The 16,558-nt window shown below is 55.0% G+C and overlaps 5 protein-coding genes across 5 annotated transcripts; 2 read left to right on the top strand and 3 right to left on the bottom strand.

Annotated features, from left to right (window-relative positions):
- Window positions 1-1,591: 1,591 nt before the first annotated feature.
- Window positions 1,592-4,976, top strand: C8A04DRAFT_36481 (uncharacterized protein; the record flags this gene model as incomplete). Its single annotated transcript, XM_062783541.1, has 5 exons — window positions 1,592-1,868; window positions 1,953-2,049; window positions 2,117-2,486; window position 3,155; window positions 3,484-4,976. 5 exons carry the CDS (start codon window positions 1,592-1,594, stop codon window positions 4,974-4,976), a joined length of 2,238 nt encoding a protein of 745 aa, XP_062637843.1.
- A 373-nt stretch (window positions 4,977-5,349) lies between these two features.
- C8A04DRAFT_27659 (glycoside hydrolase) lies at window positions 5,350-6,594 on the bottom strand (the record flags this gene model as incomplete). Its single annotated transcript, XM_062780363.1, has 7 exons — window positions 5,350-5,393; window positions 5,488-5,737; window positions 5,830-5,890; window positions 5,972-6,204; window positions 6,261-6,293; window positions 6,423-6,431; window positions 6,502-6,594. The coding sequence occupies 7 exons, from the start codon at window positions 6,592-6,594 to the stop codon at window positions 5,350-5,352; spliced, it is 723 nt and encodes a 240-aa protein (XP_062637844.1).
- A 1,437-nt stretch (window positions 6,595-8,031) lies between these two features.
- Window positions 8,032-11,081, bottom strand: C8A04DRAFT_27660 (uncharacterized protein; the record flags this gene model as incomplete). The annotated part of the gene is made up of 7 exons (XM_062780364.1): window positions 8,032-8,785; window positions 8,859-9,996; window positions 10,098-10,366; window positions 10,448-10,533; window positions 10,594-10,638; window positions 10,737-10,829; window positions 10,998-11,081. 7 exons carry the CDS (start codon window positions 11,079-11,081, stop codon window positions 8,032-8,034), a joined length of 2,469 nt encoding a protein of 822 aa, XP_062637845.1.
- A 2,396-nt stretch (window positions 11,082-13,477) lies between these two features.
- C8A04DRAFT_27661 (uncharacterized protein) lies at window positions 13,478-14,543 on the bottom strand (the record flags this gene model as incomplete). Its single annotated transcript, XM_062780365.1, has 2 exons — window positions 13,478-13,867; window positions 13,950-14,543. 2 exons carry the CDS (start codon window positions 14,541-14,543, stop codon window positions 13,478-13,480), a joined length of 984 nt encoding a protein of 327 aa, XP_062637846.1.
- A 387-nt stretch (window positions 14,544-14,930) lies between these two features.
- C8A04DRAFT_27662 (uncharacterized protein) lies at window positions 14,931-16,278 on the top strand (the record flags this gene model as incomplete). The annotated part of the gene is made up of 3 exons (XM_062780366.1): window positions 14,931-15,300; window positions 15,372-15,522; window positions 15,636-16,278. The coding sequence occupies 3 exons, from the start codon at window positions 14,931-14,933 to the stop codon at window positions 16,276-16,278; spliced, it is 1,164 nt and encodes a 387-aa protein (XP_062637847.1).
- Window positions 16,279-16,558: the final 280 nt, after the last annotated feature.

A 16,558-nucleotide genomic window follows, 5' to 3' on the forward strand; every position in this document is an offset into this window, starting at 1 on the left:
TGTTGAGGGTGGATGAAGAAGGACGCGTTATGCCAAGACTTTAGTGTCCCGCTCGCTGATATGTCCCGCTCGCTGATAAAGTACGTTAATCCTAGCCCTCCTTGAAAAAGGCCGAGGAGTCAGCCTTCTTTTTGTAGTGGGGCTAGGTTTTTTTGAGCTAACCATCGAGCCAGCCCACTTTTTACAGCAGGGCCAGGTTTTTTTAAGAGAGCCTTCAATCTAGAAATTGAAGATTGAATTGAAGATTGAATTACTTTCAGCAGCTTATAGGCAATATAGAAGTTAATGTGCAGCACTGCTCGGCTGGAGGTGATGCAATGCGATCGGGCGGTTGGTGGGGAGAAGAGAACAGTGGCGGTGCAGGATTGAGGTACATTCGATTTTGAAATTGTCTTTGCAATGCAATGGCTTGGAAAAAAAATGAATCTAACGTGAGTGTAGTAGGGCGATAACGGTTTTGACGGGATTCATTGACTGAACCTCTGTACCTGGTTACTAGGAAACATTTATCTATTAGCTTGTCGCTATCAAACTTCTTAGTTAACCCTATATTTTGCTTACTCACTTAGATATATACTACCTCAACTCTTACTTTTTTTCTTTTGATTTAATATACCAGGTGTGACGAATCGTCTCTCAACCACACTCTGAAAGGGTTCACTGAAAGTATGACGTAAGGGTTGTGACTCGGCGAAGCCAAAAGGTTCACAACAAGATAGGGATCTGGTCTCAATGTTCACGGCGCAGTGCAAGTGGCAATGAACAAGTTGTAACTATTGCTTACTGAGGAAGTCCCAGACTCCCTCAACGAGTGACTAGCTGACTATCGATATACTTGACAACTTCTTTGTTCCTGATGTCCCTTTGTTCCTGGATCTCGTGGCTCTCATCGAGATCCCGTCGAGCCTGTTGGCTCTCAACCTTTCTTTATCGATCCTGGTGTTGGCTCTCGTGGATCTCGAAGAGATCCCATCGAGCCTCTCCTGATTGGCTACAAGATGGTTGGTTGGCAGTGCATCCCGCGCCCCACCTGCATGTGCCACGGGCCGCCTTCCGCGGCCCAGTCCGTAACAATTGCTTACTGGAGAGCTCCTAGAGTCCTCTAGAATGAGTGACTATATACTGCTTGTCTAGAGAATATCCTGAAGTACCTTGTACCGTGATCGTAGTGATCTCACTGCGATTCCTGCGATCATTGTTCGGTGTTGCTGGTGAGCGCAGTGATCGCACCGCGACTCTTGCGATCACCTCTGTGCTTGTTCCTGATTGGTCTATGCCAGTGGGTCCGTGCGTCAGACTTGTGTGTTGGCTGTCGCCCGCGTCAGCTTGTGACAATAACTAAGAGTAGAGAGATATAATGCTAGGTTTTTACCTTGACGATTTCCTATACGATTGGGGTCGACTCTAGGTCTGAAACCGTGCGCTGGCTGTGCCTATGCCGAGTCATCAAAGCAGTCATCCAAGCAATCTTGAATCTACTCCTTTCTTTTAAAAACTCGAAAACCCACGATGCGAGTCCCAGAGCCCCGACGCAACCCCCCAAGTTCGAGTTTACGATAGAATACCAAGAACCAACAGAAACGGACCCGCAATGCCAGTCTGCTTCACCTGCCGAACGGTGCTCCGACGCCAGATCGACGTCCTCCGAACATTGCGACAACGCCGACCACAGTCGACCAAGAACGATCTAGTCGGCAACTCGAAAGGCGGAGAACAGGTCCCGACGCCGAACAATGTCCCGACGCTCAACTTCTGGCAAAGGCTGGGGCCGTTTACCAGAGTCGCCCAGGCGTATGCCCGCGCGCAGCGCAAAAGGCCCTACGTGACACAGATCTGCACCTCGCTGTTCATCTACCTATGTTCTGACAGTACGTTCGCCCTCCATGGAGTCTCGGGGGCGTTACGCGAACAATTCCACGGTTCGAGAGTTCTAGGACACTGACAGGTCGCAGTTTCGGCGCAGAGTATGGGGGGGAAGGACTACGATCCCACACGAACCGGTCGTTCATTGCTCATCGGCTCAATATCGTCGATTCCGAGCTACCACTGGTAAGCGATATAATACACTCGTTTAGGGACCGATTATCCTGAGAACTAACCGACCCTCTTTACGCAGGTTCGTCTGGCTTTCCGAAAACTTCAACTACCAATCCCGCCTATTATCGCTCGCAACGAAGGTCGTCGTCAACCAGATCTGCTTCACCCCGACGTTCAACACATACTTCTTTGGCATGCAAGCCTTCTTGTCCGGCGCGACGCTTCCCGAGACGTGGGAGCGCATCACCAAGACCGTCCCAGTCAGCTGTCTCAATTCGTGTAAGCTATGGCCGGCTGTCACGGCATTTATGTTCGCCTTCGTCCCCCTCGAGTATCGGCCGCTATTTGGCGGGGGGATTGCCGTTGGGTGGCAGACGTATCTCAACTATCTCAACCGTCGCGCCGAGCAAAGCATGGAAAGGCAAGCGCGGGAATTGGAGGATACCCTTGTAGAGGAAGTCACGGCTTCAACCTAATGGCGCTCAGTTTTGCTAGATTTTAGACGAGCAGGTTTGCGATAGACTCTGGTTAGCGATTGCGATTTTGGTAGATGGTTCCCGCGTGGGATGACGTTCATGGAAAGTTATAAGATTCTTTCTATAGAGCTAGAATGGAAGAATGGGCCCCAAGTTGGCTTGGCATTCCCGCTCACTTTGTGAGCGCACTCAGTTGTTCCTGGCATCGCTCTTTCCTGTTGTGGCTTCAGGTTCGACATGGCTGCAGTTGCCTGTTGATTACAAGGACTCCGTTTTGTTACTATTAATTCAAGATGGAACGCCCCAAATACTTGAGGAAAGAGCAACCAACCGTGCTCCAGGCAAACTTTCATTTAGCCCAAGTACGGATCCGGTCAGTGCCCTCTCTTCCTGTCCTCCTGTCCCTCGTTCACCTACCTACCTTAGAGACACTCTACAATGGCAAATATTTGGACCCAACAAGTCCTACCGGGTTGCGTTCAACTCTTGTTCGACTTTTTGCACTTTCTTTTTCTTTGCGCCATTATCGCTATCTCACACCGTCCCGAAACCCCGGACATCGTGGGACCGCTTAGGGATCTCGTGCGAGAGATCGGGGAGAGCATGCAATCGATCAGGGAGGGATCACAATCGCTCATCAGGGTCGGTGAAGCTGTGCACCGTGTGGCCGAGCGCAGCGTCAAGTTCGAGGTTGCTGTTGCAGCCCTCGCTATCGTCTTGGGGTCCCGTAACTCTCCACAACCTCCGGCAGGGCCTTAAAGGCGCCACAGTTTTTGAGAGGTCGGGAGGCGCGTTTGTCTCCGTTCATCACGGCCTCGGGCCGGCACACACCGCGGGGCCAATTTTACAGGGGTATTGCCCCACCAACGCCTTTCTTGCGGCTGAAGGTCTGCACAGCTCAAACCTTAAACTCTGCGCCAATTCCACAATTTACACCACACGACAAATCACGACCACATCCTCCCCGGAGCCATTGTTTGCTGGCTGCCCCCGGCTGCCGGTCCTAACATGGCGGGTTCATATCTCAGGGCCCGAAGCAGCCTCGCAAGCGCTGTGCGGCCCTTTACGCGCCCACAACCGCGACTCCAAAGCCGTGTCCCACAGCGATTCGCCTCGACGACTTCCTCAACAAAACGTCCTCCGTCTACAACCCGCAACGTCTTAGCCACAACCCTTCTGGGGACGACCGCTGTGCTCGCATACTACTATGGAACCGACACCCGCGCGTCCTTCCATCAATGGCTTGTCCCGCCCCTGATTCGCGTGTTCTTTCCCGATGCCGAGGACGCCCATCACGCCGGCACCGCGGCCCTCAAAACCCTCTACTCATTCGGCCTCCACCCCCGCGAGCGGCCCTCCCCAGCCGACGGCGATATTAGCCCCACGCCAGGGTCCAATCCCCTTGCGGTTACCGTCTTCGGCACCACCTTGGTCAACCCCATCGGCATCTCCGCGGGCCTTGACAAAGACGCCGAGATCCCGGATCCCCTTTTTGCGCTCGGGCCGGGCGTTGTCGAGGTTGGCGGGTGCACTCCCTTCCCACAAGACGGTAACCCTCGGCCTCGCGTGTTCCGCATCCCTGCCATCGATGGCCTGATCAACCGCTACGGGCTCAACTCGCGCGGCGCAGACGCTATGGCTGCCCGTCTACGCGAGCGCCTGCGAACATTCGGCCGGGGCCTAGGGTTAACGGAGCACGAGATTCTGGCGGAAGAGAGCGGTGTCCCGACGGGTAGTCTGCAGCCCGGCCGCCTGCTGTGCGTACAGATTGCTAAGAACAAGAAGACGGACGAGAAGGACATGAACGCCGTCATCCAAGACCACGTGTATTGCGTGGAGCGGCTAGCGCCTTACGCCGACGTGTTGGTGGTCAACGTTAGCAGTCCTAACACGCCTGGACTGCGAGACCTCCAGGCAGCCGAACCCCTGGCACGACTCCTCGGGGCTGTGGTAGAAACGGCACAACAAACCCGCCGTCACGTAAAACCCCGCGTGATGGTCAAGGTCTCGCCAGACGAAGATGACGACACCCAAATGGAAGGCGTGGTGCAAGCCGTGTGGTCGAGCGGGGTGGACGGAGTCATTGTGGGCAACACCACGCGGCGAAGGACGGGACTTGTCAAGCAAGGTGTAAAGCTGAGCGGCCAGGAACAGAACACGTTGATCGAGGACGGTGGGTTCTCCGGCCCAGCCATGTTTGACCGCACGCTCAGCCTTGTTGGGAGATACCGCAAGATGCTGGACAGCTACTCGCTAAAGACGGCTGCCGTGGGGGATGGGTCCTCGTCACAAAAGGTTATCTTTGCGACCGGGGGTATCACCAACGGGGAACAGGTACTGAAGGTGTTGAATGCGGGTGCGAGCGTGGCAATGGTCTACACTGGGCTTGTGTATGGGGGCTCGGGCACAATTACGCGGATTAAGAAGGAGATGCGGGAGAAGCTCGCGGTAAAGGAGACATGATATGTAAGTGGTGTGATACCAATGTTGCTATTCTTTACAAAAGGGGGGGCTTCATGGTTCGAGGGAGATGAAAAAAGGTGCGCCAGAACCATGGTCGCGGTTCATCAACAGGGATATGGCGTTTGTTCATTTTCCACCAGTGCGAGGGTACTAGACCTGAGTAAGCCCTTTGGGTTGCTTAGGTGCTTCAATCAAACGGTTGAACCCCGACAGTGTGTTTGAGCCAAGCTATGTGAGACTAATTTTTGTGCGACCTCGGATATGTAATTATGCTGCCAACGATCACTCCTCCGATGCGCCTTGTCCTGCACATGACCATTTCAGTGCTTCTAACCATGGCGTCCGGAGCCCTCACTTGCAATATTCCCAAACTCTAGCACGTAAACACGGCCGGGCCGGGGATAGTGTACGCGGTAGCTATAAGTTCATACGTCAACATCTGGATCCTTACACCTGACTCCGAACAGCCAAAAGGAAGGAATAAGCAGAGTAAAAGAAGTAAAAGACTCACCCTTATAGGCATCATACGTAATACCCGCATCACTCCCCTTATACGCGCCAGGGAAGGATACCAACGACGAGGGGACCGTCGATCCCCCGCCCGTGACCTCCAGCTGGTGGCAGCCTGGGTAGAACTGGGCGCCGGGGTATTCGTAGGCGGAGTGCAGCGCGATGATCTCGTGGCGGACTAGGTAGTAGCCGGGCTTCAGGCAGGAAGGGATGGTGTAGGTGTAGGCTGAGGGGGCGGTCATGAGGGGGGTCTTGGGGGTGTTAGTGATTTGGTTTTTTAGTATTGAGGGTTAAGGGGGTAAAGGGGCTAGAAGCGTGAAAGGGAAGGGTAGGGGGAACGTACGTCGGCCCAGGTGTTGGAGGTACCGTCACGGCCGCCTTCTTTGACCTTGAACCAGACCGCTCTAGATAGAAGATAACACCGTGTTAGCAACCACAGAAACAGAAATACAAAAACGATACATAAGAAAGGCAAAAAAACATACGCCTCCCCAGGCGACCAGTCCTGACATCCCCCGTCAGGACACCGCGCCATATACGTCAGCACGGGACCAACGTGACTCTCGGGCCACAGAGTCCAGTTGAGCGTCACGTCGGACCCGGCGGCCGCAGGTGCGTGCAGTGCGGCTGGCTCCGCGCCTTGGTTGCATTGCACGTCGATTGAGTCGACGTCGACCATGGGGCCGTTGCCGGGGATCGAGCGGGAGATGCGGTCGGGCTGGACAGAGGTTAGTATTGTGAATAACTATGGGGGTGGGTTGATTTGGGGGTTACCTTGTCATCGCCCATGTAGGGGTCTACGTAGGGCTATTTGACAAACGGGTGTGGATGGTTAGTGATGGAGTTAAGTTACTAGCGTGGAAGTTGATTGCGGGTGTCCCTGATGCCGCTGTGTAGGCAAACCAGCAGGTCGGTAGCGAGTGGTTAGAAACGAACCTGGTAAAACTATAACCGTTGTGTTAATATCGGACCTGCAGTGACACGGGACGAGCCGGTCGGAAACGGAGAAGCATACCTGGTAGTTCTTCCCGCCAATGACGGCGGAATCAACATAGCCGTGGGCAGCCACGAGAGTGGCCGAGGCCAGGATGGTTGCGATGGTCTTCATGGTGAGTATCAACTTAGATGTGTTGCTTAGGGGTTTGCTTAACCAACGTGAAAACAAGTCGTCTCGTCTTTAAATATCAAACTCGCTTTCGGTTCTGCAAGCGTATTTATATTTATCTCCTGGTATACACGTTTACCCTGGCCTGCTAAGCCATTTGATCTTGATCCCCCGAGGGCCCGAAAACCCGATTCCATGTCTTGGAGGGCGGAACGTCGCGGCCCCGGGTTCTCCATTCGCGGATTGTCTCCGTAAACCCTGCTCGCAGTCTTCGGGAATATTTCCCGATCCCCGCAACGCAACTCCTTTTCAACTGCATACTGCAACATCCGCATGCCCGAATGCTCTCCCGGACGAGGGTTGCTGTAACAGGCAAGTCATCCTCACGGGGTCTAAACTTCAAAGCCACAAGGGCGCGCGTGGTCTTGACTTCTGGGGAACGTGTGATCAGCGAACCCCCAGAAAATCAAAAAGAAATAAAAAGAACCGCCAAATTTCTGGCACATGGGATTTGGGAGCCGCACTAAACAGCATGGAGCATCTGGTTCCGAAGTCCCTTCGAAACCGGGTTGCTCTGTGGGGGTTGACCCACCAATTGACGGTGAATATGGCCTGGTTAGAGACTTGGCGGTTTCGAAGCTCGGTCGGTCGAGGGCCGAGATGAATTCAAAAAGAGACAGTAGAGTTGGGGAGAGTAAAACAGATGATCCGGAATTTAGTGATTGAAATGGTAGCAAAGTTGGAAAAGGTGCGAACAAACGCGGAGGCAATAAAAGGTGAAGCAAGTTGGTTGAACCCGCAAAATGGACCTCGATATTCCATTGACAAACTTGCAAGTCCGATCCTCCACTTTGAGATGTTAACTCTAACCCGATGCCATCTTATCTTCGATTCCCCAAAGCAACTAGAATTAGATCGACAAACTTGACCTCGAATTTCGAAAACATAACCCCATCCATCTCCCATTGTTGCTGCAGGAAGACGGGCCCAGTTTCTCGCCGTTCGTGTAGTACCCCTCCAAGTCTGCCTAATTTTGGTAAGAGGGTTAATTATAGTACATTCAAATATGTTATCTTCCAACACTACTACTGACGGGGACCGTTCCTCTCAGCTGATCGCGCTCAGTCTCTGAGTCTCACGTTAAGTAGTTCAGTTATTTGCGACGTATCCCCAGCCGAGATCCAACGCAGTACATTTCCAAGTGATTAACGATGATGTATATTCAAATGGGAGATCTAAATAAACCAGGCTTCATATCCAAAATTCCACCCAAGGAAACCATTCCCTTGCCCAATATTTATGTGAGTGGGGAGCCCAACCAACATGAGATAGAACAAAACACCAACCGACCCTCCAAGCCGCTCATCAAATGAACCCCAACTCCCCTGGAACCTTCCACATCCCCAACACCCCCGGATACCACGCGGACTCATGACGAGGTTAGATAGACTTACCATGCAACCTCCCCACACTCTCCGGCGTCAATGCCGCTTTATGTCTCCTCGTAGCCAAAATATCCTCCCTAAACAACCACCCCAACGCCATCGTAGCGCCCGGCCCAAGCAACACTGCACTCACCAATCCCAGCCCGACCACCTTAAACCACCCTTCCCGCAACATGCCCGCGGCGCTCAGATCCCAGAACAAGTACGCCAACCACACCAGAGATGAACCGAATCCGCCCGCCCAGTCCCACCGCAGGAACTGGTCCGCGAACGCAAACAGGTCCGGTGCGCTCTGCGGAAGGCCCGAGGGAATCATCGCCTGGAACCCGAAGCTGGCCAGCGTCCACCACCACACGCCGGCAGACGCGATGCCAGCCACGCGCAGGTAGTATTTCATGACGGGGATGTCCTTGCGGAGGTTGTGCAGCTTGTCTTGGTCCATCGTGTCCTTGAAGAGGAGAGCCGAGAAGACCTTCTTTCCGAGGGCCATCCAGATCGGGTATAGCTGCCAGACAAAGAGGATTGATTGGCGGAAGGTGAAGTCAGGCCAGACGAGCATGGCGTAGACCGGGAAAAGATAAAAGAGGGCTACGGCGGGAAGCGAGGCGAAACTGGTGCGGGTGTTGGTCAGGCGCTGGTCGAGGGCGGCGTACTTCTCGATGGGGGAGATGACGTAGTGCAGGAAACACCAGATTGGGGCTATGAGGCCGATGCCGAAAAGTTGACCCAGGAGAGCGAAGAGAGCAGGCCTAGGTCTAGTGTTAGTAAGGAATCTGAAAGGAGAACACGAAAAAGGGGGGAGAAAGAGAATGTCGGGCTTACCATTCCAGAATGGTGAGCATATTCGCCCGCCTGGCTGCCTCAAAGTACCAGATAGTCAACAGCACCATGCCGTCGGTCAGGAACGAAATCACCTGCTGCCGGGCACCCGCATCGATGTCATAGAGAGCCGAGAAGAAAAAGGTGTTGACCAAGGCCACAAAGTCGTCAAACCCCTTGAGACCATAAAACGACCTAATCACGGGAATCTCAACATTAGAATCGGGCAGCTTCAACACCCCGCCATCGCGCAGGGCAGCGGCCCATTCCAAGGCCGGTTCAACGTTCATAATAATAAACGCGGCAACACAGATACCCAGGAGGGACAGCGCCAGCACGGCGCGCTTGAGCCGGCTCTCGCGCATCCCGTCGCCTTGGGTAGGGTTGAAAGGCGTGGTGGAGGTGAGCGAAGCCATGGGAAGCGGGAGGTAATCGAGTTTGACGGCGCCGATGATGGTGTTAATCATGAGGTCGGGGACGAATTCCGAGAAATGAGGCAGCAGGAAGGTCACAAACCACCGGTTCAGGCCGTGCATGTTCTGCGCACGGGCGAGGAAACCGGACGCGTCGACTACGGCGTTCGCACGGTTCTCCCGCTCCTTTTGGTATGCAACCAGCATGGTCTCAACCTGTTCGAGACTCGGCAAGGGCCGTTGGCGATCACGCGTCAAGTCAGCGAGCTGCTTGATGCCGTTGGCGAGTGAGGCCACGCTCTCGATCGCGGCATTGCCGCCAACACCAAGATTGGGAGTCGATTTATGGATGCTGTCGCCAGCACACACGATCCGGCCCCAGTGCCAGAGCCGGAACTTGGCCTCTTCGACAGCGACCAAACGGGCCGTCACAGTCTTCTCCCAAAGGTCAGGCAGGGTCAGCGGGTGCTCCCCGCCGATCAGCACAATGTCGCTGTGCCGCTTCACAAAGTCGTCCGCATCGGCCTGAGTGTACCGCGGGATGTCATCGAGGTGATATGTACGAGGGAGACGCTCTTGGGCGAACCAGTAGACTTTTCCGCCTTCGGAAGCGATGGTGAGCGCGCAACGGCCAGGGCTGTACGAAGTGTTCGCATCGCCGGCCTTAATGGCGGGGTGGTCAACGCCGTGACAGATGCCAAAGAGACAGTTGTACTCGGCGATCATACCTGCCGGTGCAGATGTGTAAGCTGACCTGAAACATGGAAGAACGACAGGTTCCCGTCTATGCACTAAAGGCATCTGAAAATGCAGTAGAATCACTACTTACACTTGCGGTCTGCCTCCACGAGCTTAGGCTGCGTGGGCTCGGCCAGCTCCCAGATCTTGCTGCGGGTCTTGCTGAAAACGCCGTCGGCACCTACGAGCAGATGCCCGGAGTAGCTGGTGCCGTCTGCACAGCGGACCTGCACACCGTCGGCATCCTGCTGGATATCAACGATATTCTTGTTTACGTGGAGCTTGCTCGGGTCCTTGAGAGTCTCGTGGAGCACACGGAGTAAGTTCTGGCGCTCACCCCATCCGGGAGGGTATCCGGTCCTAGAAAGCGAGTTAATCCTGTGAAGCCATAGTGTCTTTAAGAAATCATCTCAACCCTGAATATTCCGGGATCAAACGTACCGGGCATCGAGAAGCTGGGGGCTACGGTCCGGCTTGCTTATGGGATTCCCCTTGCCGTCTCGGTTCTGGAACACACGAAGAACTTCCTACAATCGGGGGCGGTTTAGAGTTTATCTTTTTTGGGTACAATCCTGGGCCAGTCTCACCGTGAGTTTGTTGACGTTTTCCCACGCGCCAAGTTGGTCGAGAATCTACTGCGCTGTTAGGCAAGCTGGAACAGAGACAAGCGATGGCAACATGAAATAAAAGGCGGGGACAGTGGGAAAAGGGCATAAGAAGGAGGCCTCACCCGTGCACCGTTCGGGAATATCCCAATGGAGGCCCCAACCTGGGGCGCAATCTCGTCACGTCGTTCCAGCAGGACATAGTCAACATTGGCTTGCTACAACATACAGTCGACGATTAACAACACAATTCATGCAGGTTTTTTTCGTCTTTTGAGACAGGATCTTCGCACACAAAAGACGCGGCATTACAGACGCGCGTCTATGGAACAGAAGATGGCCCAGTTGTGATGAGCTGGAAAAAAAAATCCCGAAATCGGTCGCACCTCGAGGGCATTCGCCAGCGTCAGCCCAGCAACACCTCCGCCGGCGATCACGACGCGGAAGCCGTCGCTTGCGTCCCCACTCATGATGTACAGGTCGCGTCTGTTTTCTTCGTCTTGGCTGCGTTCCTTTGGACCCGAGGGAACGGGTCGACCGCCCAACAGATTAGCGCCGGTGCAACGCGTTTACGTCAGACGCGCGCGGACGCAAGGTTCGTATGCAACGGTGTCGTTATTGAACCCCCAATTGATCGATCGCGGGGGCGTTATGCGCGTGTGGGTGGGTGGAAACTCGAAGCGGGGTGCAATGGTGGAAGGGGGTAGGACGCGATGATTTTCGGAGTTGAGTGTGTTTGGGTCCAAAGCCGCGCGGGTTGGGGGGAGGGGAGGTTGAAATGCAGGCACAAATCTGGAAGTCCCAACAGGCAGCAAAAAATGCAAGCGAGCCGGGGAAGCGACGATGGGAAGACGCCCCCCTGTGAGCCGGGGCGGACAGGGCTTAAAAACTGCGAATCTGATGACACGCGTCAATAAGACCCGGCGAGAAGAACGTGGGAATGCCGGGACTTCCAGTCAGCTTTGGGATCATGATTGACCAATCCCAATCCTACCCAGAATCGGCCGAATTGTCGCAAGCGAGCGAGTGCGAGCAAAGTTGCGAGGAAGTCAGCCAAGCAGCGGGAGCCACGCAGGGCTGATGGGGTCTGTGCAGGCCTTGCTTGGTCGGGTATCTCGCTGAGTGCTCCTCGGACTCGCAGGCGCCCCGAACCGCGGAGTGGTTCGCTGGGCCGATTGCTACCTACACATAAACAGCGATGAAATGCAAGGGGCGCGGTGCGAGCTGCATTCTGCCGGGATACACCTTGAACAGCAAGATCCAAGCTAGATCTAGGGATAATGCTATGGTAACTGGAGGGTACTAGAACAATACTAACTTTATGGCTATGCCATCGTCAATGCAGTTTTGGAATCCTGAGGGAGGCTAGCGACCACCATACTGTGTGCTCCGTGATGTCGGAATGTCGGCGCTCCGAGAGGAAGAACCAGTCCAATGGAGCGAGCACCGAGTCCACCAACCTTCCGACGCGGGTCAGGGGTCAGGTGCGTGCCGCGACCGGAGAAGACGACGGTATGACTTTCCGCTAGGTCAGCCCACTCCGGAAGCTATCTACCCAGACGGCGCGGACGCTATGCCCCAGACACCGGGTTCGGAAAACCACGGCTGCCTTGATCAACGTGACTCCGAAGGCCGGGGCCCGGGACAAGTCGAAGCGAAATCATTCAACATTGTAAATCTACCGAATTATCAAGATAGACGTTGAAGAGCCACCTATGTACAGCCGGGTCGGCTGCAAAAGCCCCATTCCCAGGCCAGTGACATGACAGGGATACTTCCGAATCCAAAAGATCGAGGGAGGAAAAACTTCCGAAAGAGGCAAGTGGGCTCGCAGCCTGAAGTCCCTGAACAATGACATGTAAATGAGCTATACGTCACGCAGCAAAATCATGTCGCAAGGGATGGTGATTTCGAGGTATTCTTCAAGATATTTTTTACGGCGGACTATTCTGGGCCTCATGATTGGTCCTTGGAGTCTCTTCCGATGAATGGCCCTGGAAGCACCAAACCCGGGTCCCTCCGGCGTAATTATCAGTGGTAAAAAAATATCAGATTCCAAGCCCCGTTAACTTGAGAAATTTTGCAATGGGCGTTCGCGTTGTCTGAAAGGGATGGCTAGCTGCTGACAGGTCATGATGATGTTCACGCCAGAACTGTAGTAGCAAATGAAGATTAGGTAGATCAAAATGGAGCTTACTTCCCTTAGACTTGTTAGGCGCCCGATTTGTGGAAGAAAGGGAGGACTGCCGGGGCAGTTTCTCATTGGCACGAAGTCTCGGTCCTGTATGAGCCCTCGGGGGACTCGCTTCCCGCATCAAGCCAACCAAGTTAGGAAATTGGGATAAATGGCGGCCACGTCGGCCTGAAAGGCTGCATAGATTCGCATTCTGGATTCTGATTTTTGTGCGCATTCCACGAGGGAAGAAACAAATGGAATCCCTGGAAAGGCCGGAACGTGGTAAAGCTTGGAAGGCAAAGGGGGGCGATAGGGATGGGGAACTCGGGGGGGGTGGCCAGAGTGGGCCGCCGTGCCTAGCATAAAAGAGCGAAAACAATGGGGGCCATGGAGCTACTTTATGCGGAGAGGGATTTGGGTTTTTTTTTGGGGGGGGGGCAGTGAAAGACTGCTGGGAACCGACAAGAATCCCACAGCGCGGGCTCCGGCTGCCGACATGGTGAGCGGGGCAATCCAGGACTCGGTTATGCCGTGAAAGATATTTACAATGAATACAATTATCCTGGACACTGGGGTGAGACTATAGGGGATGACCGGTATTGCTTAAGGGACGGACGTGACCATTAAATACGACGAGGAGATGGAGATCGCGTGCGGTGGTCAGTCGTAGAAGCATTTTCCTGATCCCTATCACTTAATTCGACCCGAAACTCTGGACTCCAAGCATTTGCTCTGTCCATTGCCAGCCACCCTTGTCCACGGCAACGGCGCTTCTCCCCGGCCCTCGCCCCGCTGTGCCCTTGACCCCGTGACAATCTTACGCTCTATCCTCCTCTCATTCTCGAACCCCAACGTCCAAAACCACGCCCCCGCGTCGCGTGGCACGACGGCCGACGGCCTCCACCCCGTGCTAAACGGAGCCGACACATCATTGAAATCAACCAACCGACCCCCGCGCCAATTGTCCGGCTTATACGCCTCCATCACAAACCCTATGGCGTAGAAAAAGTCCAGATGCCCTTGGCCGACGGCGAGATCCTGCGGCGTATCTGGTACCAGCTCGTATACGAGTGCCCAGTGCTATTTGACGTCCGTGTCGACGTAGTCTAAGACAGGGGAGGGGGGGGGGGGGGCTGATGGGGGGGTTGGCGTCCCGGTGTACAGTCGTCCAGCCATAGCATTCCGTAAGCGCGGGGACGGGTGGCATCGGTATAGGGTTATCGGGTAGTAGGGTTTGGAGTGGCGAGTTACGGGCTTCGTCGCTGAAGCTACGTAGGTTGGCGACGATGTCATGCACGGTTTTTGGCCGTCGTAGGATAGGAAGCGGCCGGTCTACGTCGGCGGTGGTGATGAGCCACTTGAGCTTCTCCAGCAGGGCGACATTGTGGCATTCGTCCTCGAACGGCCACTCGTCCTGGATGAAGCCGTCGCCGTTGGGCCGGGGGCGAGGTTCGGGGCGCCGTGCCCGCCAGAACTGGAACTTGTCAGTGTCGGGGTTCGGTGGGCAGGAGAGGGGGAGGCTTGCAATTTTGAGGGCTACCGGGTCACCGACGCCGATGGTGACTTTGAATACGAGCCCTGCTATTCCGTGGCCGAGATAATTGAGCCATGTAATCTCGGCGCCGTGTCTCGGGAACCGCCGCAGTTTCGGTTTCCTCAAGTCGCGCCAGGCCGAGGACGGCGCGCCTTCTTGAATCTCATTTTCAACGGGTGGCAAGTCCGCAGAGTTTATGTTCTCAAACGCCAAGCTCGCCATGCTGGCAAATGAAGGGGGTTTACCTAGGTACCTATGTTGCTATGTAAACATGGAGATATGGCATGAGGGTAGTGGAGCACGCAAATGCCAGTGGAGTGCAGTCATCGTGATGTATATGTGGGGCGTCTTCCTCTTTCACACGGCAACGCTTAAACCATGCGCTCCCGCATATATTTTCGTTTGTTTCTCTTTACACTACTAGAACAACAGTTGAATGCATCTCTAGTTTGCATCACCAACCTCTGCACCGTTGCATCAAGCCTATTTCGGAAGGGTGGTTGAATTGCTGCATCAGGTACACCATCACATTCGTCGCGGCTGGTGCCCTTGGGCGCGTCAACTGATAGGCTCTGATGTTGATCTTCGCCCACCCAAACCATTATAACCATGCAATTAAAACAGGTGTTTGCACCGCCTCCCAGATCCGACGACGATGGCACACGATCCAGCACCCATGGTAATCTAAACCCGAAGCTGGTCCACTTCCGCCACCCTGCCTATCCCGACGCGGAACCGGACCTGTTACGTTTTAGCGCCCTCGACGGCGGGGACGGTTCCGACGGTATCGACTACGATCTCGCTCTCACATCATGTTGCATTGTGACCGGAAACACATCTGCAACGGGATGGCTGGCGGTCAGGGTTTCCTCGAGCGATGACGATAAACCGTTGTTCCATCGCGTCGACCGCCCAGGAGACGGCATCCTCCGCCATCTCGAATATCACTTTTGCGTCGGCGAGCTCGACCCGACGACTTGCAAGTGTTGCCTCCCTATTCTACGCCCATCTAGCGATGGTTAGAGTCAACAGGCTAACCTTTTCCCGCAGACAAGTACCCTGTAGTCCCGTCTTTCGACCACTGGCGACTCCCGCACGGCCAACTCCCATCGCCGTGGAAAGATCTTCGACTTGATTCATCTACAACACACCCACATGTCCATTTCAAGTGCAAGGTCGCTGCACTGGCTCGCGACAGCACGTGCCGCATTTCGGGATACTGCGATGCTGTAGTGGCCGCGCACCTTATACCTTTGAATAACGGGCAGTGGTTCCAGTCCAATAGGATGCAACAGTACTGCTCTCTCCCTGCAGACCTCCACCCTATCAACGACGAAGGAACCTTGTCCTCCTTCGCCGTGACCTCCACCACCTCCTTGATACGCGCCGCTTCACCTTTGTGGCCAAGTCGGTCTTCGCCCAGCCGTTATCGTCACCCGCTGCCTGCATGCCCACCGCCCAGCTCGCCCTCCACGTCATGCTTCCCTCGGGGTCCGACCAACTCCCAGGCCTGTATCACAACCGCGCGCTCCAAGAACCAGTTCGGGGCATCGCGGTCGAGTTCCTGTTCGCGCGTTTCGCGTGGACCCTCTTCACCGACGAACACATGCCCTTCCTCAAAGGATTTGTCGAGCACACTGTGCTGCTATACAACCTGAGCGAGGACCGGGTTGAAGAGGAGAAGTTGCATAGCGCCGAGATCCGTATGCAAGCCAAGCTGTTCGGGTCCTACTCGTCCAGCCGCAGCGTCAGCCCCCGGAAGCGGCCACGGTCGTCCCAGCCGTCGTCGTCCCAGCCGTCGTCGTCTGAGCACCGGCTGCCGCAAACGGATGCCGAGGCCTCCGAGACCGGGAGTTGCGGTGTGCCGCCCTTTAAACTACGGCGGTCGACCGACGGCGGCAGTGACGCCGAGGATTGGGACGATATAACCGAGGCCCCGAGGCTGGGTGGGCCATAGTCGTCCCGCTCCAGGGTCTCAAAACTCCGCTTTCTGCGCCGTCCCAGAGTCCACGGCTCCTCACTCCGCCCATCGCCATCGCTATGTCCATCGCCATCACTATATCCACCGCCATCGCTGGCGACGTCGGATGCTACTAGTGTTGCTCCTCCGCACAGCGAGCTGCCTCAGCAGGAGCTGCCGTTTTCTAACCGGTATGTCAGTGGTGGGCCGCCTGAGCCTTGTAGTAAGCGACCACGACGCAGTTTATAATAAACAAGAAGCGTCAATATCGAGCAAG

Source organism: Dichotomopilus funicola (genome assembly GCF_033296635.1).
Source record: "Dichotomopilus funicola strain CBS 141.50 unplaced genomic scaffold C8A04scaffold_23, whole genome shotgun sequence".
Classification (NCBI taxonomy): domain Eukaryota; kingdom Fungi; phylum Ascomycota; class Sordariomycetes; order Sordariales; family Chaetomiaceae; genus Dichotomopilus; species Dichotomopilus funicola.